Source organism: Colius striatus, chromosome 4 (assembly GCF_028858725.1).
Source record: "Colius striatus isolate bColStr4 chromosome 4, bColStr4.1.hap1, whole genome shotgun sequence".
Classification (NCBI taxonomy): Eukaryota; Metazoa; Chordata; class Aves; order Coliiformes; family Coliidae; genus Colius; species Colius striatus.
Window position 1 is genome coordinate 53,352,177 of NC_084762.1, and position 20,746 is coordinate 53,372,922.

At 40.7% G+C, this 20,746-nt stretch overlaps 1 protein-coding gene across 5 annotated transcripts in view; it reads left to right on the forward strand.

The window, feature by feature from the left end:
* Positions 1 to 20,746, forward strand: part of MAPRE2 (microtubule associated protein RP/EB family member 2) — a 104,916-nt gene that overhangs the window by 71,710 nt on the left and 12,460 nt on the right. For all 5 annotated transcript variants that reach the window (XM_061995330.1, XM_061995327.1, XM_061995329.1 and 2 more), the window contains 3 exons: positions 4,028 to 4,173; positions 6,142 to 6,355; positions 18,776 to 18,915. In XM_061995330.1, the coding sequence (XP_061851314.1) occupies positions 4,028 to 4,173; positions 6,142 to 6,355; positions 18,776 to 18,915 (500 nt within the window). The remainder of the gene's footprint in view (positions 1 to 4,027; positions 4,174 to 6,141; positions 6,356 to 18,775; positions 18,916 to 20,746) is intronic.

A 20,746-nucleotide genomic window follows, 5' to 3' on the forward strand; every position in this document is an offset into this window, starting at 1 on the left:
TAAGCAGTAAAAACTTGTAGCAAACAGGATTCTCTTGTCCTTATCTCTTTTAATTTTCTTGTGCTTTATACAGTCAAAAGCAGAAGTATTTTAAATGATCAAAAAAATACTTTTTTCCATCTGTGGATTCATCAGCCTCCAGATGGAAGAGGAAAAAGCAGCAAAAACCAAACATCTGTAATGATGCAGAATGCATATGCATCAAACTGTCAGTATGGACAGTATGGGAAGGAAACATAGAAGCAGGGAAATAAAAGTATAGGACAGAAGCTAGAATGAGTTCAACACTGTTTACTTGCAAGGAGGCCTAGTGATAGATCATTTACAACTCTGATATGATAAAAATATTCCAATTTTGTAGATTGGGTAGAAATTTTCTGCTTTACTGCTACATGTGGCAAAACTCTTTGATTTGTAAGAGCTTTAAACAACCACCTTTTCAGTTCTCAGTTGAGAATTGTCTGGTTTTTATCTTAACACTGCCTTGGCTTCCCTTTCCCTGCTTTGGCAGCTGCCTGCCTGCCTGCCCAGCCCTGTGGCTGCAGTCCTCCCTCTGGCTTTTGCCACGTGCTCTGCCCTGAGCCTGATGTGAGAAGCCCAGCAAACACTTGCAAACTCTGGGATGCTGCTGGGCTCTTTCTACTCTCTAATCTGGCCAGAAGTAGCAGGTGCTGGGAGTATAATCAGCATAGCCATGTTTGCAGGTTGTTTTTGGAGTCTGGCCTGTGAATATCTTCTGTAACTAATGGTGGGTGGCATCAACATTCTAGATGAAAGCACAAAAGGACTTTTAGCCAGTGATCCTAAATTGCTTGTTAGCTAATACAGGATAAGAGGTTTTTAACATTGATCTCTCTCCTGCAGTGCTACCAGCTGTAGTTTTCATCTTTCATTTGCGTAGACTTCAAATCATTTCGGTTTCTCTGTATGTATGTGCACATTTATGCATATAAAAGTTTTTTTGGCCAGAGATGGATTTACTGTGATAACCATTCTGGACAGATAGTATGTTTTCAGCTCCTCTGTATTGATTTTTTTAAGGTTTTGGGGGTACTTTTTTGGTATTTGGGTGGTGTTTTTTCATGAAACATGGGGAAGTTTTGAAATCTTGAATAAAATGTGGTGGCATAAAATTCCTTTTGTTCACATGTATTATGCAAGAGAGATGTCACAAGCTATAACGTTGGTATCTCTACTGCCGTTTTCTTTGTGTTCTGTTAAAAATGCACCCGCATCAGTTGTTCAGTGAATTGAAGAAGCCTAAAGTGCTATCCAGTATGCAGAGGCCCACTTGACTATGTGCTGTGACTGTGAAGTAAAGGCATCGCAGTCTTGCATCATTGAAGTAGTGCCGCTCTTCCTGCTGCCTCTGGGAAATCTCAGACGTGGGCATTGTGGAAAGTAGTGTCCCCATTCTGCTGTGCTGACATTTAGCATTCAAATGCAATGTGGCAGCTACAAGCTTTAGGGGATAAAATCTTAACTTATAAATAAATACCTATATAATATGGACATGGAGGTTATGTATGTATTCCAAAATCAGATAGTCCCAGTTGACTGTAAGGGCATTTTTACCTTCTCCTGTTGCTGTGGTAGGCAGGTCACTGCCTTTTGGGAGTCAGGAAGTTTCCCCTGTTTGTACTTTAGAATGTTTGGTTCAGACTATATTTGTATGTTGCCTCTCTATTCAGGAAGTAGCATTTTAATGAATTGTGTTTGCCAATGTAATAAAATCCACTCATTGAGGAAAGGACCCAGCAGACGGCTTCGATGTTGTACCAGAGACTGGGTTTGTGCTGTCGTGTGGATGTAGTCCAGTGTTTCCTGCCCTAGAGTGCTGGGCAGACCCAGGACCACCTCCTGGCTGGAAAACACACAGAAACAGCTGCCAGCATGATTGGAGGAAAACACAAGGAAGTAACCATAACTAGAGTCTTAAACCTCGTAAGACTCTATCTAAAGGCATGCAGGAGGAATTTGCATTACCAGCAGAAGGAAAAAAACCTCATGTGAATGCTTTGGGTTTATAGTTTTCTAAAAGCATCTAGATGAAAGGTCAAACAGTGCATTTTCAAGGCCTCCAGGCAATTACTTAGATATCAGAGTAAAGCTTATAATTGGGGTATGGGGAGGATGAAAGGACAAAGTTAAGAACAAATTCAATTTATAACATGAAGTGATTGCATAATAATCCTTTTGCATTAAATTAAATAGTAATAAATGTAATCAAGCCATGCGTTATCTGTGTATCCATGCTTTAATTGTAATGTCATTTTTCATACTTACCAGTTGTCTTGCTAAGGATGAGTTATGAATAACTAATTCTGTTTATATAGCTTTCTATAAGAAGATGTAAATTTGTCATCTGATGTTTGTAACTTGCCAGAAGGCTCCTTTGCCTTTAGGGAATATTTTACTTTGATTCCTAATCATATCAAAACCATTGCAAACAGCTAAGCACAAGGTGTCCTTGGAAAATCAGATTCTTGAAAATAAGTGGTTTCCCCTGCAAAGCCAGGCACAGTGGAGATAATTTTTTTTAAAAAAGAGAAGTGGTTTTCAGCACTAAAGCTTAATCTTGGTCAAGTCCCTTACTAAAAGTCATGCAGTATTTTGGGAAACTTTTTTTGACTCCCCTCTTAAATTGTGCTTTTCTTTTTGGGAGTTTGAGCTCTGTAACCCTTCATGTAATGCTTGAGTGGCTACAGAGAATGAGTACTATCTCATGCATAAAGTTCGTCCTGTCAGAACACACTCATAGTCACAGAGGTAAACGTCTTTAAGTTATTGTTGCCCCTCCTTTAAAACTGGGCAAGCCAAGTGACTGCTTTGTTCATTTGATTGTACTCAGCAGAACATTTTTTTTGAGAAAAATCGCTGTTGTTGATACAGGACTGAACTGTGTTAGGTGAGATGTGGATGCTCGTTTGTCAAAACTGATCTATATTAAGTGGAAAAAAAAAAGTCTTTTTTGTATCAGGTGATTGCTTTCCTGACCTTGTGTGCTCTACAGCCCTCTCTTCCAGAGATGGACTTCACTGAATCTTTGCTGAGTAGAAAGCATTTTGTAGAACTCTCTCATCTGAAGAAGAACTGAAATCAGTTTTTCTCTGATTTCCTCAAATATTTTCACCGTCAGTTTCCAAACACTGGAGTGTGCCAACAGTAAAGACTTATTTTCAAATGTGATATGATGGTGACGTAGGAGGAAGCTCCCTGCATACAAGAGAAGGCTATGTCTATTAGCAGAACCAAGGATACTGTTTAGAAATTCTTCCATGTACTTGCTGCTCTGTGATGGGTTAGTTGTGTACACACACATACATTGCTGCCTACAACTACTTCAGCCCTCCAAGCAGGAGTTGGAAACTCAGTTGTTTTGAGTTAGCGCTCAAGCTGGCAGCCTGGCTTCTGAAATCTTTGGGTGGACTATGCTAAAGACTGTTTATTTAAATGCTCTTCTCAGGAAATGAAGATCAGTAAGGATATTTGTTTTAGAGGGATAGGAAATGCGTAGTATGTTTTAACAAGAAGTTTTAACAATTACTTTTTTTAAAAATTATAGTTTGATAGAATCTTAATGGTTGTCTTCGACCCGATTGGCATTTGGCTGCAAGTGCCAGAAAAACATCATCTTAGTTTGGTTGAATTCATGAGGCTGTGAGGCTTCAGGGAGCTTATTAAGAGATTTCCATTTTATCTCTTATCTTTTCACTGTATGGACAGCCCTACTGTGTATAGGGACTCTGAGAACATCCGTTTTAAATAGAAGAAAGATTTATTTTGCATTAGTCATGGTGGTTCTTCAGATGCTACACAACAGTGCACCGTGCATCCAGACTGAATGGGAAAATACCCCACAGTAATATGTCTCACTGCTCAATGTACATTAGACAAGTAGATTTGGGGTACGTAGTGTTAATTTGAGGTACAGCAGGAATGTATTCAGCACAGTTGCTTTCTGTAGACAACATTTGTTCTTAGCTGGGTGCATCTGGGTTAACGTCAATGCATTCTCTTGTTATAGGAGCCGCTTACTGCCAGTTCATGGACATGTTGTTTCCGGGGTGCATTAGCTTGAAGAAAGTAAAGTTTCAAGCAAAGCTGGAGCATGAATACATTCACAACTTCAAACTTCTGCAGGCATCGTTTAAGAGAATGAATGTGGATAAGGTAGGCATTCTATATCTGTATGTCAGTCGCTACAAGTTTCAAAAGTTGTATAAACTGGTTAAAACCAATAAATAGGGGAAACAAATTTCAAAATACTTCAAGTCCACTTTTTCAGCTTTTGGACTGAGAACTAGAGATACAAGTTGTATGTGAAGATGTTGTTGACCTTTGATCATCTGAAAAGGGTAGTTAGGCATGAAGCAAGAAATTTGGCATGCTCCATTTAGGTACAAACTGAAAATTGAGTCCATGTGTCCACTGAGGAATTGCACAGCCTAACTTCTTATAGCTTAACATCAGAGACCCTTTTGATAAAATACCATGTGCTGGAAATTCCTTCACATCAATGAACCTTAATTTCGGATACAGTGAGATTACCAGTGACTTGAATTTCTGACAAAAGAACTCAGAATATGCTGTTCTTATAAGTATTCCATGTTTCTTGTCTGAAACGGAGTTTAAGGAATTTAAATTATTCAAGAGCTGGAACAATTTACTCAGTGATTTGGTGGGTTGGAGAGCACATGTGATCTTGTAAAGTTAAAAAACTGAAGTCTCTTAGAAAGCATTTAACTGTAAGGTATTGGTTCATGTTAGAATGTGAGAGTTTGACAGACTCTCAAATACAAACTACTGTGGTGATAAAAATGAATAATGAAAGTAACGTCATAGTTTGAGTTACATGGATTGACTACCTGTATGCCCTTTTAGGGTTCTACTCTGGCTTTTAGTATTGCCTTGTTCTGAAATTTAACAGTTAACAGACAGTCCTGTAAGACTTCCATAAAGCACTGGAAAACCCTCATTGTCTCCTGATATGTGGATGCTTCTATTTACACTGTGATTTGCTAGTGAAACATTGGAATGCTTAATAAAGTCAACATTGTCAATGTTTCTGTAGGCAGCAAAGTTACTATACCTGTTGAGTGTAGAATTAAGATACAATGGAACAATCTGATAGGACTGGCAAAATGTTATGTTTATGCTTGTAGGAATATCATAGGCTTATAAAATGCTGTACAGTTGGCTTAACCTTGAAGAAATTAAAATTGCCATGGTTTTAGGTACCCTTTTTCCAGCTGAAAAATTGAATGCATTCAGGAGGCATTAACATTCATTTAACTTGACTCTTTAATCAGGTGCATGAATTAAGCAAGGCAGGATTAGCTGCCTTTCTGAAGTTGTAGTCCCTGTCAGCCCTCAGTGTCTGGGACCCTTGAGCATTATGGGCCTAAAACACCTTTTGGAGGTTTAATTTATATGAAATTTTTGCAGCATGTGGCTACATCCTCCTAGCCTTTCTTTTGTTTTGCTGAAACTTTATAGGCATTTCAGTCAACTTCTGCGTGTTCTATGTATAGAACTGTTCTATGTATAGCTATATATTGAAGGAAAAAAAATTACAAGGTTAAAACCTCAGGGTTAGTTCATATGATGAACATGTACTACTAAAATGTAGGTTGGTTTGAACTTAAGCATGTCCAGAAAAAACTGCTGTTTTTTTTTTTTTTCTGTGGTACAAACAGTAGGACAGATGGCAAGAAACTCCTGTTAGGACCTTTTGAAGACTTGTTCATTTTTACTATACCCAGCTGTAGCATGTCTATTAAAAACAGAAATCCCTAGTTAGCTGAATGTAGTGTTACTCACAGAACAGATTAATTCATTGTGGCTTTCACTACAATGACCAAGGAGTAATTCTGTGGAAGAGCAGTTATAAAGGCTTATGTACACTGACTGTATAGCAACTTCTAAGGCTGGGTCTTTGTTTTATTTTGATTTTATTTCTTAGTAAGAGCACTTGAATCCATCATAATTTACTTTCTTCTAGGAAGGAAGAAGTGGCATAGGAATATATACTGATGTAGTCAGTGGATTTATTTTTATTCAAATAAGTGTGTGTATGTGACTTTTTTATATTTAGAAACGGCAGTGATAAATTATTGGAACCTTTATTTTACCTTTCAGGTGATTCCCGTGGAAAAACTGGTCAAAGGGCGCTTCCAAGACAACTTAGATTTCATTCAATGGTTTAAGAAGTTTTTTGATGCTAACTATGATGGGAAGGAGTACGATCCTGTGGAAGCTCGACAAGGCCAAGATGCAATTCCCCCACCGGATCCTGGTGAACAGATCTTCAACCTGCCCAAAAAGTCTCACCATGCAAACTCTCCAACTGCAGGTATTTCATGTCTTAAAGAATGCCATTTCTGTCTCCGAAGACAGTTAAAAACTGCGATCCATTTTACAGAAATACTAGTTAAAAATTATTTGCTTGTTTGAGTAGGCCATTCTTTTTGCCTTGTCATACGCTGAGACACCAAATGGTGCTCTCTAGTTTGGCCCAGCCCTATTGAGCATAGGATCTCTTCCATTGAACACTTGATTGTAAATGATGTGGATTCTAGTGATGTCTGATGATGGAGACAAAGGCAATTAGCCTTCTTGTTGATGAATGTGGTCTGTGGAAGTGTATTCAAGAACATTAAATGGACTGTGTTTCTCTCTCACACCTCCACCATTACAGGAAATAGTGCTATCACAGACTGGTTTATTTTTTAGTGGAAGCAAAAGGCTTCCAAATCTTAAGGGTTGACCAGAAGGAAAAAATTGACTTGTGTTTTTAGGTGTGTTGCTTGTTCAGATTGCTAGTCCTCTTATGTGAACAACATAAAACTATTGTTCTTTGTCAAAGTTACCTCTATCGTCTAAAATTTCATTTTGTGTTTGTATTGGGTTTTGCTAAGATACAGTTAATTTGCTTCACAGAAGTTGATACGGGCTTTGTTTTGGATTTATGACCAAAACTGTGTTGAGTTTAGGTACTAAACAACTAAACAGCATGGGTTTAGGTACTGCTGATCAGTACTTACACAGCATCAAAAGCTTTTTATGTTTTGCACAGTGCCTTGCCACTGAGTAGGCTGGAGATGCACAAGAAATTTTTGCCCTTCTGATTTCCCCCCCCCCACTTCCGGCCCAGTGGGGGACAGTGAGCAGGCAGGGTGGGGCTTCGCTGCCTGCTGGGGTTAAACCATGACAATGTTTCTGGAACACTCCAAAGGACTGAGCCTTTGATGTTTATGTAATATGGGCATGACTGGTCACTAAGCAGATTCTGTTTTTTGATAACTATCAGATAAGTGAACAGGACAGCAACTAACATTTAAAAAAAAAATCTATGAACAAGTGTTACTGAGGCTGATTGCCATTGGCATATAGATTTGTGCATACAGACACACACATACACATATATATCATTCCTTTATTGTTTGTCCTGAGTTTACCCTGTTCATGGTAACTCATTCCACAAATAAGGATTAATTTTCAGTTATCTTAAATCTATGACCTCTCTTCTTGTGGGCTCAGTATACACCAGTGCTGGCAAAGGGAAGGGGCAGATGTTAGGCACCCTCAGTTTTAGGCTGGCTTATGGTCATACCCAGATTACAGCATTGTGCTCCGATCACTTCTGACGTCAAAGCAAGGCATACTTGGCCACCTGCCTTCAGCTCATTAGTGCTTCCAGGAAATTGAGCACCTAATTGCAGGCCAGTGGTGCTCTGGGCTTCTAAAGCTTGTTTACATCTTTGTTTTGCTCAGTCTTGTGCCTGAACTTGCAAATTTCAGGGACTGCTATGCTGTAATTTCCCATTTGATGTCTTGCACTCTTCTTTGAAAACAGAAAAAAAACCCCAACAACCCAAGTGTTAACGTCATGACGTTGTCCAATTGAGAAACTGGAAAAGACACTTTTATTAAATACAGACTTTGACAGGCTTGTTAGTTCTTCTTGCAGATCCACATCACAAACGTGTCTCATCCAAATTAATGCTTTGAAGGTGACAGTCCTAGAGAAAGAGAAAAGCCTTTATTTAGACTGGAAACGGGCAGTTGATCTGGAGGATGTGTCGTGCTGTTGGCTGTGTGAAGGGCATGTCCTATGACTTTCTAGCCTTTGTATGGAATAGGACAGCTGAGATACTCTGAGTTTTGGTATGATCCTGTGACTGTGAGTTAGCTTTTTCATGCGAAAAAGAAATAACTTAGTTATTGTCCAGAAGTATGACAAACAGGACACTAGTTTAATTTCTGTTGACCTGAGGAGGTAGGGTATAGATGTCATGGTTTAGCAAGAAGCAGCTTTTGCTTGGTAACAGGGCGAGGGGGTTGCAGTGAAGACCTGGTAAAGAGTTTTCGGACTCTCCCGGCTCCTGGGTTCACACCCACCTCCGGCCCGGCTGGGCCAATCTGGCGCCTCTGCCATCACTTTTTAGGGATGGGAATTTGAAGTGCTGGCAGGAGGTGTAAGAGTGATACAAGATGGAGGCGACCACGTGGACCCTACAGTCAGAGAAGGAGGGAGGAAGGAAGGAGGAGCATTAGACCAGAGACCCCTCTGCAAGCCATGGCAAAAATGCAGCTGTACCCCTGCAACCCATGCAGGGCCATGGCAGGACTGAGAGCCACCAGCAGCTCCGTGTGAGTGCACCCGGATGGGCGAGGGACTGTGTGGGGAGACGGCCATGGTGCAGGACGTGCTGGAGAGCCTGTGCACCACAGAGCAGCCCCACACGAGAGGCAGAGAGGAGCTGCAGCCTTTGGGATAAATGCACGTCAGAGCAGCCCATGCAAGGCTGCCGTGTGTGTGAGGTACCCCACAGAGGTGCAGGGAGGACTGGTGCGGAGTCCACCTGCCCTGAGGAGAGACAAATGGCAGAAGCCATCAGGAATAGACTGAAACCCCTGCTCCCTGGGCCTCTGGGCCGTTCAGGGGTGGAGGAGTTAAATCACCGGGATCAGGGCTCTGAGCCCGGGGAGGAGGGGAGGAGTGGGGATAAGGTCTTAAAGGACTGGTCGGACTCTTCATTGTTGTACCACTCTGTGTTGGTTTATTTTGGTTATGTTTTGGGGCTTTATGGTTGTGTTTTAGTTGGTGTTGCATTAAATTATTTTCTGTTTTCTTCCCCAAGCTGAGTAGCCTGGTCTGTTTTGTCCTGGACCTTAAGCGCCATTTAAGCTCTCCCTGCCCTTTGACAATCCTCAGGTCTTTGGTACTTGAGGCTAATTGGGGTCTTTTGTTCCCTGATGGGCCTAAACCAATAGATTACCTGATGGTAGGTGAAATGAGAGTTTTAGCTTTTATTGCTAGAACAATAGTTAGGTGTTAGTCATAGGTTTATTCAATTTCTGGGTTTTAGTTTCACTGAGGTGGTATGCCTTTCTGCTTTGCCTAACCTTGTTGTGTGAAAGCATGGGAACCCTTACCTGGCTGGGTGCCTGTCAATAGAGGACAGTCTGGGAAGAGTGTCATATGCATCTACAAGCTGCTGTGTTCCTCATCACCCGCTGTCTGGGAGTAAATTACAGTGATGTGGAAGCAAGTCTTGAGTAGTTGGGAAATTGCCATGAAAGATGTACCTCTTGTCTTGTGCACATGCACACTTAGGTGGAAATGAAGGAGCATTCATTACAGTTGTTATAGGAACCATAATATGCCCATATGAGCAAAACAAGTTTAGTCATTTATATGAAATGGGAAAAAAGAAAGAAGGTCTCACAAATTCTGCAGCAAGTTAAGAATTCCCCACACATTCTGAACCTTCATCTTCCTTAATGATATATGCTCCAGAGGGAATATGTGCCCACGGGTAAGTACAACATCAGGTGTCATATTTTAAAGTGCTATCTATGACTTTTACATTGTTTTGTTATTCTGCTTGCCTGAATCTTTGAAGTGGTTGAGATTTTGGGCACAGCTGTATTTCCACTGACTTTGTTTTGGGAGCAGTAAACATTGTGGGCTGCTTGATGCAATAATTTCTTAGACCAATGCAGCAAGCATTTGCCAGCATCTTGCCTCTTATTTGTACTTTTTTTTTTTTTGTAATTTTTAATCTGCATGATTTGCTCTACGTGAACACTGAAGCTTTGAAATCTTCAAAGCTGCCTTGTTTCAGTTCATTAATGAAACAAAAAAGGAGCAATAGAGAGAGAAAATAACCCAGAAGATTTTTTCAACATATTCTAAAAGCTTTCAAACAGTATGTAGTGGACATACCTAAATGTATGCATCCATTGTTTCATCATAGGAGCAAGCAGACATGTGGATATGGAATTCATATTATATTTTTTGTTTTGACAGACTTTTAAGTATGCCTAGTCTACATTGATCAAATACACTACTAAAGGAGTTTTCTATTTAGCTACTAGTAATTTCATATGTGTTTCTGTTGTTCCACAGACAAACTCTTCATTGCCCTTTGCCAGAGTTTTGGTTTTGAATGATTTAGAAGATGATGATCTCTTTAATTATTCATAACTGCTTTGTAACACTCTCTTCTAACACTGTAGTTTCAGAAGTAGACTAAGATATGTCTTTCAGTTAACAAGAAAGTAGTCAAATCCCTAAGGATTGCTCTGAAAGTTACCCCAAAGAGGTACTGGTACAATCTTGATACTAAAGCTTGATGAGACCCATGGTATCAGGTAGCTGCTTTCCATACCTATACATGGGCATTTATCTATAGCTATGCAAATGTGATGTTTATTTCATTTTTTAAAATATTTCCAAGGAGATTCCAAACTAGAGAAATCTGAAAAAGCCCCAGGTTTTGTGTTAATGGGGGAACGAACAGGCCAGCAGCCACAGCCCTACTCCTCCCAAAGGCAATCCGACTGAGGAGTCAGCATGGGTCAAGGATAATGCAGCTCGGAAATGGAGGCATAAATAGGTCCCTACAACTAATCTGATGTGCCACCCTCACATTGCCTCATCCCTCCCTTGAGAGACAGAGCCGATCTGTTGCTGAGCTTACAGCAGTACAGTGGGTGGGTGGCTTTGGTAACACGTGGACAAGGCTGCTTTTAGAAAGAATAGAAGCAGCAAGGATTTGCCAGGTAAATGCAGCTCCCTGACAGGGGAACGAGTGTGTTTCCATCCTTGGAGGAGTGGAGCCAGCAGCACAGACCACCGCTGCAGGCTCTCTGCCAACAGCACCACAGCTGCTTTTAGATAGAACACCATCTGCCAGCCTTGAGCTGCCTGCCTTTCCATCTCCTACAGCCTTCACTCCTCTCTAATGCAGTGGTAAACAGCCCACAGATGTAGAGTCAAAATTGTGGTAAGGGATTAAAATATTAGGGCATTGTTGTTTGTGTCAGTTCTAATGCTCTCTGTGGCATTAGAAAACAGCAGAAAAAAGCTTCATCTGATCAAATTGAAAACGGTGATCACGTTGGCAGGACTTTAGCTTAATGCCTTATGTAAGTACTCCTGTATGTCAGAGGAAATCTACGTGGAGCATGGAGTGTTTCATGTATGGGTGTGAGGTGTCAAAAATACATGAATAAAAGACAGCATAATAAAATTGATTATTTACATGTAAGCTAAAAGTGCAAGAGATTCTTAGATCTGAAGGCTGTTACACATTTTAGTTTGAAATATTCACTGAGAGCAGGATGACTAAAGCAGAGCTGGAAAATACTGGAGGATCACATGAGAGCTAAAAATACTCACGCTATGACAGGGAAAATAACCAGGGCAGAATGAACTGTTTGTGTACGAATGCTTTATATATAATGTGCGTGCCATCGAAGAGCCAAATGCACAGGAAAAACACTGAGTTTCTTTAGGGAAATGGTAAATCCTACTGTGGCAGATGTGCTGTAAATTAATTCTGAGGGATAAAAATACTTGACAAAACCAGTCTTTATTTTAGCAGCTAGTGATACAATTAGGACTCCTGGGAGACTGGAGAACTCCTTATAATGCCCTTTTTCGTTGCTTTCCACCACAACGTGCTGTGCTTTTCCCCAGGTGACAGGCAGTTGATATTGGCTGTGGTCAGGACAACATGGCAGAGGTGAAGATGGGAAGAGATATGGGGCGACAAAGTGAAAGTTCTTTTGTGCCTAGTTCATATGAGGCCAAGGAATTGTACAGTCCGATGGGAACAGCATGTGCAGTGACAGTGCTGGCCCAGGAGGTAGACAGAAGAGTGGCTCAGGCTTAATACCAGACACACCTCCTCTGCCAGCATGAGGAGAGTTTAATTTTTAAACCCACAGAGCCTGAGAATGTAAAACACAGAGCAGTGCTGCTTGCAGTACAGAAGCCAGGACCTTCTTTTTTCTAGAAAGAAGATTGTGTTTGAAAAAGAGTGGTGAAGATTACTGTCTTAATTTTCAGTGTACTGTAGGTGTGGTTCGAATGTCTTGTGTTGTTCAGGCTTTTTCGTGATCCTTTGTATTTCAATATGCATTTCTTTGCGTATTTTCTTTCAGATCTTCCTTTTGTGACTGCTAAGTAGGCAGTTGAATTTTAGAAAATTTGGATTTTTAAGAGCATATCAAATGATATTCTTCTGTTAAGCCTTTGTGGAATGGTTTAATCTGTTGAAGATGCCCACTTGCATGCTTGAAGTTGTTTCTAGAGAAAAGAGATATTTCAGCTGAGAACAATTGATAGTAGCCATTAAAGTTTTAATTCTTTTAAACCTAAATAAAAATCTTTAATTGTGATGAAGAGAAGGCTGTGATTAGTTCCCATCTATCAAATCTCCTTCTGTTAAAGCTGAACTAAGGGAGTCATGCTATCAACAAGACTTCTTCATCTGACAAGTAGACTGCGTTGTATGTTCTTGCGTGGGTTGCTCTGTTGAAACTTGTAAAAGGTGTTCAGTTTCAAATATTTGTACACTCTGATCTTTGCAACTGTCTGGCTGTGATGATCAACACAGAATTCATCAGACCATACTGTAGCCAGCAGCAGTGGAGGTATGGAGAGCAGAGGGGACAGAGGGGTCCTGCCTCCAGGGCAAGTCAGTACCACAAAATAATTAGACAGCTGTACCACAAAATATTGGGATGCTGAAAGCCAAGTCAGATTTTGTCTGAGGTCTTTTCATTCCCATTAAGCATCATTTGTCATCACTTCTGCCATTAAGCATCTCTAAATTGAGCAGTTTCTTTCATCCCAGTGTGGCTGCAACAATAAGTCTGCGTGAATATTAATTCCTCTACTGTTCTCACTCATTTGTTTTAAGTGGGAGGAGAGTTTTTCTTTAGCTCGTGCAGAAACTGCTAGCTCTGTGGCCTCTTGGTAGGTTTGGTTTTTTCCTACTGTGGCATGAGTCAGGGTTATTCATTTTATGAAGTCCTTTAATTTGACTGAAGAAAAACTGCGAGTGATTCCTAAATTCCACTGAAACAGTGGTTGTGCAGGCTCAGCCAAATCTCATGCTTGCTCAGGGCTTCTATTGCTCTCCACACTGTCCTCGTGCACGTCCACACAGTATTCATACATGTGTTTTCTGGAATTTTACATAAATATTTAATGCCACGCTAATTACTCATAGCTTCAAGGAAGAGTTCTCTCTAACCATTAAATAGGTCTCTTGTCTGCAAGACTGTGCTTGTGGTGTAAAGTGACCTGGAATTCAGAGCCTAGCTTTTTGTTGTACCCAAAACCTGCACAGTGCCAGCATCCACTGGTGTACGTTGCAGAAGTGAACATCTGTTTGTAAACCTTACGTCTTTAGCAAAAGGAAGGATGAAGCTGAAACTGCAGGGAATATATTTAATTAGGATGGACTGAGTAGTAATTGTTTCTGGAGCACCACAGATAGAAACCTGTAATGTATTTCAGAGCTGGTTCATCTAACTTTTTTCAGTACAAAACCAAAATAATTTGTATTTCAACTGTGAATTTATTTTTCCCATCTCTGCTAGTGTTATATAGGTAGGTACAAAAAATTACCCAGGTTCTAATTGAAGCACCCATGATATTGTTGATAAGAATTTGTAATTGGACCCTGCATTGACCTAAAATCAGAGTATGCTGTAACAGAAGTTCTCACAGAACAGTGGAGTTTGTCAGACATCTCTGAGATTGTCCAGTCCACCACCCAGCTCAAAGCAGAGTTACCTAGAGCCTGTTGCCCAGGACTGTATCCAGTTGAGTTTTTGGTGTCTCCAAGGATAGAGACTTCTCAGCCTCTCTGGACAGCTTGTTCCAATGTTTGATGTGAAGAATTTTTTTCTCTGGTTTCTTGTATTTAATTTTGTGTCCATTCCTCTTGTACTTTGACTGGAGACCACTGAAAAGAACCTGTCTCCATCTTCTTTGCACCCTGTCTTTGATTATGGATATTGTCCCCCTGAAGCTTCTCTTCTCCAAGCTGACCAATCCCTCAGCCTTTTGCCATACATGAGGTGCTCCACTCAGTCATATTCGTGGCCATTATGAGACTCTTTCTAGTATGCCCATGTTTATCTTGTACTGGGAAACTTCCTTCAGTCTGCTACCAGTGCTCTTTGCAGTGCAGCTCATGCTCAACTTGGTGGCCACCAAGACCCCGAAGTCCTTTTCTGCCACTCTACTCTCCACACTATTGTCTGCCAGCATGTTCTGGGTCACAGGGGCAGGGCTTCGCACTGCTTTTTGAACATCAACAGTAAGCTTAAGAAGGAATTGATGATGGATAACGTTGATGATGGCAATGCAGTTCTCTCAGTGGTCAGTGAAAAGAGCTAGTTATCAGGTTTATTTTTTTAATATAAGATACTTGTATAGTTGTGCTTTCTTAGAATGTGTAAATGGACTATGTCAATATTTTCATAGAAGATATGGTGATGGACAGAATTTAAACTCTTTGAATTATATAGTCCCTCTGAGAAATGCATTAGGAGTTATTCCACAATTGCACTAATTGACTGCAAATCCATTGTGATGCTCAAGAGCAAAGTCATTAAGTCTACCAAGATCTTTTGTCCTTACCTCCATTTAGGTATCTGTCTGTCTCAAGTACTTTGCACTATCCTTCCAGCCAGCATCCTTTAATTCTTTTATGAAGTTAAGCTTCTGTTAGAATGGAAGACTTACCTCTGAGCTGATTCTAAAAGTGATGTTTCAGAATAAATGGACAGTAAAGCTTCCCCCCCCCGCGAAACTTTAAATTAGAAATCCCTAGGCGTTCTCTATTGCAATTAAGTTCTATCCAGCTGTCGCTGTTACCATCTGAAATGCTCTGGTTATTTAGCTGGTTTTTATCTGTGTTACTGAAATTGGAATATCATGTTCATTTAAGAGCTGATCCTGAGCAGCAGAGCAAAAGTCGATTTCTTTTGATTTGTCTGGACTTTATAAAGCTTAGAAACACTTTGCTGTAGAAATTCAAAAGGCTTTGTTGTTTTCAAAGGGCAGAATATAATATGGTGTATTGGTGCTGTCCCTCTGCCTGCAGACAGGGGTGGGGTGGGCTTGCTCAGCGCGCTCTGGGTGGGCACCTCAGCTGCAAATTAGAGAGGATACCTGCTGATTAAATGTTTGTACCTGCTCTCTGCTTAACTCTCTCTGCAGGTTAAAAAGCAGTGTGTACTTACTGATCACAGAAAGCCAAATCATTACCCTGATCTACTGATAACCAGCTCACTAGCTAGCAATAGGTAGCATGGCTCTTGAGCATGAAAGGGAGTAATACGCTATGGCTACACAACATGACTTGCTTAGGTCTCGTGCCATGACCCCCCAGGAGAAACAGTGAAGTGTTAATAGGCCAAGGATGCTGCCCTAGAAAAAGTGAGTGACTTCTCCTGTGCTTGTGTGGAGGTCCCTGCTGCCTGGTGATAGTGTAGTGGTGCCTTCAAGTTAGAAGGGTAGCAGGGTGAGCTACATTGACCAGTCAAGGTTTCACATCTGGAGTTCCATACCTTGTTTGATATTATTTAATTCTCAGATGATACCCTGCACTGCTCTGTGCAGGTGCAGAATACAGTAAGACATAAACATTGATACCTTCATTTAGTATACATAGAATCATCTGTAGTATTTTTAATTTTGTGTGGGCAACTTTTGCAGTTGTATGTGATACAAGTACTCATTAACTTCAGGCCCAACTAAAATGCTGTAGTCAAAGTGATTATTTCATGTGTTTATCTGGCATATTTTGCCATTAGTTTTCTTCTATTTATCTACTTATCCAAATGAAAATTATTTTCCCGGCTTTGAGCATTCCTTAATAAATGTCCTCTTAGACAGCTAGTTTTTAGTTAGTCAAAACGTGGACCAAACCCAGAAAAAAATGTCTTGAAGGCAGGATGCTAAAATGCTATTGAATTCTGTAAAGAAAAAAATAGACTAAGAGAATAATAGAATGGTGGGGGTTGGAAGGGACCTTTAGGGACCTCTCTGCAGAAGCAGGTCCACCTAGATCAGGTCACATAGGAATTCGTCCAGGTGGGTCTTGAAGACCTCCAAGGACTCCACACGCTCCCTGGGCAGCCTGTGCCAGGGCTCCCTCACCCTCACAGTAAAATAGTTTTTCCTTATGTTTAAATGGAATTTTTTGTGTTCTGACTTCATCCCATTACCCCTTGTCCTGTTGCTTGATACAATAGAAAAAAAGGGATGCTCCAACCTTCTGACACCCACCCTTTAGATATTTGTAAATATTAATGAGATCCCTCCTCAGTCTCCTCTGTCTCCTCTTCTCCAGACTAAACAGCCCCAGTTCCCACAGCCTTTCCTCATATGAAAGATGTTCCAGTCCCTTGATCATCTTGGTGGCCCTAATGCCAGCAAAAGATCTTGGAATTTTTAATGTTTTTCTGCAAATAATTTATTCTTTGCTGATCTAAGTATGATGTGAAAAGAAGTTTCATTTTAGGCATGTACACACCATTACATTTTCCCAACTTTAGTGAGCCTTTGTACTGTATCTGAAATCTGCTGGAAGTGTGTTTGTGTATGTAATTATAAGGATTTAGGCATGGAAGGTACTGGACTGGACTCTGATTCTGCTTAAAAAAAAACCCCAAACCTCTCCCTATCAATCTTGTTTTTAAGGAGCATATAAAAGGAGGGTGGACATCTTGCACAGAAATACTTGTACAAGTCAACCAAATTGTCGAGTTGTTTGTTTATGTTCTGTTGACATTAGGTGACCCAGTTAATGCAGTTATCCTTAGAAACAGGAGGTAATGCTTGTTGCAGAGAGGCCTATGACTAAATCAGAAAAGCCTAAGCTAGCTTGATTAAATAACCCATTGCTACTCTCCTTTCCCACTGCTTGTCTGCTCCTCCAAGGGACTACTACACACAGTTATAGGCCAACAAGAGCATCTGAGCTCCAGGGCTTGGTCATACAGGCAGCCTTACAAGTCATCTTTCTCCCCCTCTTGCCGTTCCCTGCCTCCATGCCATTTCTTCTTAGTAATGACTTTGTAAAACATTGGGTTTACAGTGAATTGCTTTGTTTAAAGTATTGTCTGACACTGAGGATGTGTTGTGGAAATGGCAACTTAGAGCGGTTTGTAGTGTGCCATAAATCAGCTAATCTGATGGGAGGAGCCTCTGGTGAGGTGTGGGGTGGAAGGTGGTTGCTGAGAAAGCTGTGGCAAATCCCTCTAGAGCCGTGACTGCAAGCTCAGAGCTCAGCTGGGTGCTTACTGGATTCAGGCTTTCTCCCTCACCCTCTGTGGCCCTGGCTTTGGAGGATAGCGGATGGCAGCCACAGAGGCCATCAGCATGTCCGGACAACAGTGCTTTGCTCTTTGTAAGAAACGGTGGTAACTGTGGGTGCTGCAAGGAAGAGCTTCTGATCTACATGCCTGCTCAATAAATGAAAGCAAATAGGTCAGAGAGGGGGCTGAGTTTCTCTTCTCTCTTTTTAGTCCAAGCCATTTTTGTACCAGATGCAGGTCCATCTGAAATGTATTGCTAGTTGGCGGGAATAAGGAAAAGACTGAGTCAGAGTGCAGTGCTTGTGGGAGCCAAGGCAAGGGGGATGGCTGTGAGCCGGGCACTCGTGTACCGGCACTGAGCAACTAAATCAAGCAGCTGACAAGGAGAGGCAAGATGGAGAGGCGGAGCTGGCTGTAAGGTTCCTATGAAGGCATTGTGACCCTTTTCACATAAATGTTCCTCTGCCTGGGCATTTGCGTGCCACCGGTGTAGTGAAACAGAGTACCCATGCTTGCTTGTTACTTGCCCTTTGGCCGGTAAAGATATCTCTCCGTATTCTGGCTGGTTTGCAGTGCAAGTGATTAAAAACAAACAGCAAAACCAAAGCAGATCAAAACTCATCTCTTGGTCACTATAGCAACTGTGAGTTCACTGATGGATTTAATTCTCCGTGCTGTGTCTGAATTTCAATGCCCTTGTCTTGCGGATGGTTTACATTTAGGAAATAGGGAAAGCACGGTTTTAGCTGAGCTGTTCAAGTCTGCCTTGCTCCAGGGGAATTAAAGATAGTTTTGTACACTAAATATTGGGCTGGGGGAATGGCCTGTTAATGGCATTTTTTTTAAAGATGAAAGCTGTTGACAGCTAAGGGAACTTTATATTCCTAGTTTGAGGTTTATTTATTTTCATTTCAGAGTTGCTTCATTTCCAGTAGCTAACTTTTAAGACTGCTGGGAAATGTGGGTTTTCCATGCCCAAGGTATAGCAGCACTGGAACTTGCTCCACTATGGCCTTAAAGTAACAGAGAGAATGGTTGTCTTTAAAACAAATACTGTTGTTTCAGTACCAGGTTAATAGGAATGTATTTATCATGGGGATAAATCTTGATTATTTTTTTTATTTATTGTACCTTTCAGGTGCTGCTAAATCCAGTCCAGCTTCTAAACCAGGATCTACACCTTCTCGCCCATCTTCAGCAAAAAAAGCTGCACCAAGCAGCTCAGCATCCAAATCAGATAAAGATTTGGAAACCCAAGTCATACAGCTCAGTGAACAGGTAAATTTGTGTTAAGCATAAAATTAGATGAATTCATTGTGCTAGGAAGACATGAAATCTAATATTGCCCTCTGTTGAATGATGCTGTCCACACATATGAAGGGAAAAAAGATAGAAATAGCTCAGTTGAGAAGAAAAAAGTGGTTTATTGTTAAAAATAACATCTGCCAGAGATGACTGGTGTCTGCCAGTATTTTAAAAGGTTATCTTAGGAACGACAGACAAGTCTCGTTGAAGGATAGTCGTTTTATTCAATTTTGATATTTGTCTTTCCTTTCACTTGGATAGGAAAAAATCCCATTAGTGTCTTTACCTTTTTTGTATTGCAGATTTGAAATAAATGATTTTAATGTGTTGTGGAGAAAAAAAGCCTGTTTGTAATACCAAGGTGCTAGACATTTTCAGCTGAATCGAGATGGGCTCGTTTCACTCTGCTCTCTCAGGAAGGAAGGTTGTTATGAAGGTTTATGTTCATTTAAAAATGCAATCTACCTTTGTGAGAATCCTTAATTATGTTATAAATAATGTTCTGCAACATAATTAATGAAGTTTCAGAATTTCATTAATGTTTGGAATGTAGGGGCTTAATTTTAATTTATGCTGTGGAGCTTTACACCACTCTGTCGTTCCTGGACATGCAAGAGTGTATGCACTAGACAAGAATAAATAGCTGCACCTGGCTCAAGACTGTGCCATCAGAATGGTGTAAATGCCACTGGTAGAAATGAGACCTAATCCCCGTATTTGTCCTGGACAAGGGAAAAAGGAAAGGAAAAACCTCATATTTTGGAGTCCAAGCTACCTGGCAGCTGCATTCAGGAAGAAGTTGTCATTCTGATCAAGAATAATTTTCTGCAGTTAAGGGCATTTCCGTTTCAGACTTTCACTTACCTGAACAACAAATATTTCAGTGTGTTGGGGCACTGTTTATAAATTCTTGGTTACTGTTATGCACTTAATAAGTGGTGAATGGATAGCCACGTGCCAAACATGGCATACTGCGGGTTCAGGGTATAATTCTGAGCCGCAAAGAGCACAACAGGGCCCATCAGCCTTCCAAATGGGCTTTTGGTTGTTACTGTAACAGGAAGGGTTTTAAATATTGCACAAGGAATGGAGGTGTATATTCTTTTTATGGATCTGTTATTGTTTATCAGTGCAAGAATGGAGTTCAAATGTCAGGTTAATGCAACATAAACCATGCTGTTTGTACTCCAGAAGTCAGAATGTGTTCACTTCAGCAGGAAGAGCTGTTGGGATCGGAGCAACATAAAAATATCTGAACTGTACTAAAATAGGCAGTTGCTATCACATCAACTGCTAATGTATTCCTAGCACGTTCCATGTGTGAAAACCTTAAGCTTTAGATACAAATAACCCTGAGGGAAAACTGATTATTTCCCCTATCAGCAAAGATGAGAAGAAATGTTGAGGATTTGGAAAGTTGATGTTTTAATAGCTGTTTTTTCAAGAGAGCTCTTCTACTTAGAACAGTCTGGAAGGCTTTTTATTCTTTTTTTTTTTTTTTTTTTGTCTAAATACTGGCAGTGTTAGGTATTTCATTTCATACTAACGGTTACTTGTGTGCCCTGGGCATATAACACAAGTTTTTCTGACCCCCAATCTGAATGTGATGGAAGAGGCAATTGGCAAATTGCCCCTTAGAGGCAAACTGCCCCTTTTTATCCACTCGACAGCAACCAGGGAGATGAGGGCAGCAGCCACTTTCACCCTTTTGCTGTTTTGATTATGAGTAAGAAATGTTGAGTGGTATCTGTGCACATTAAATTCCTATGTGGCTGCAACAGATTTTTCTTTTTTTCAGTCCCTT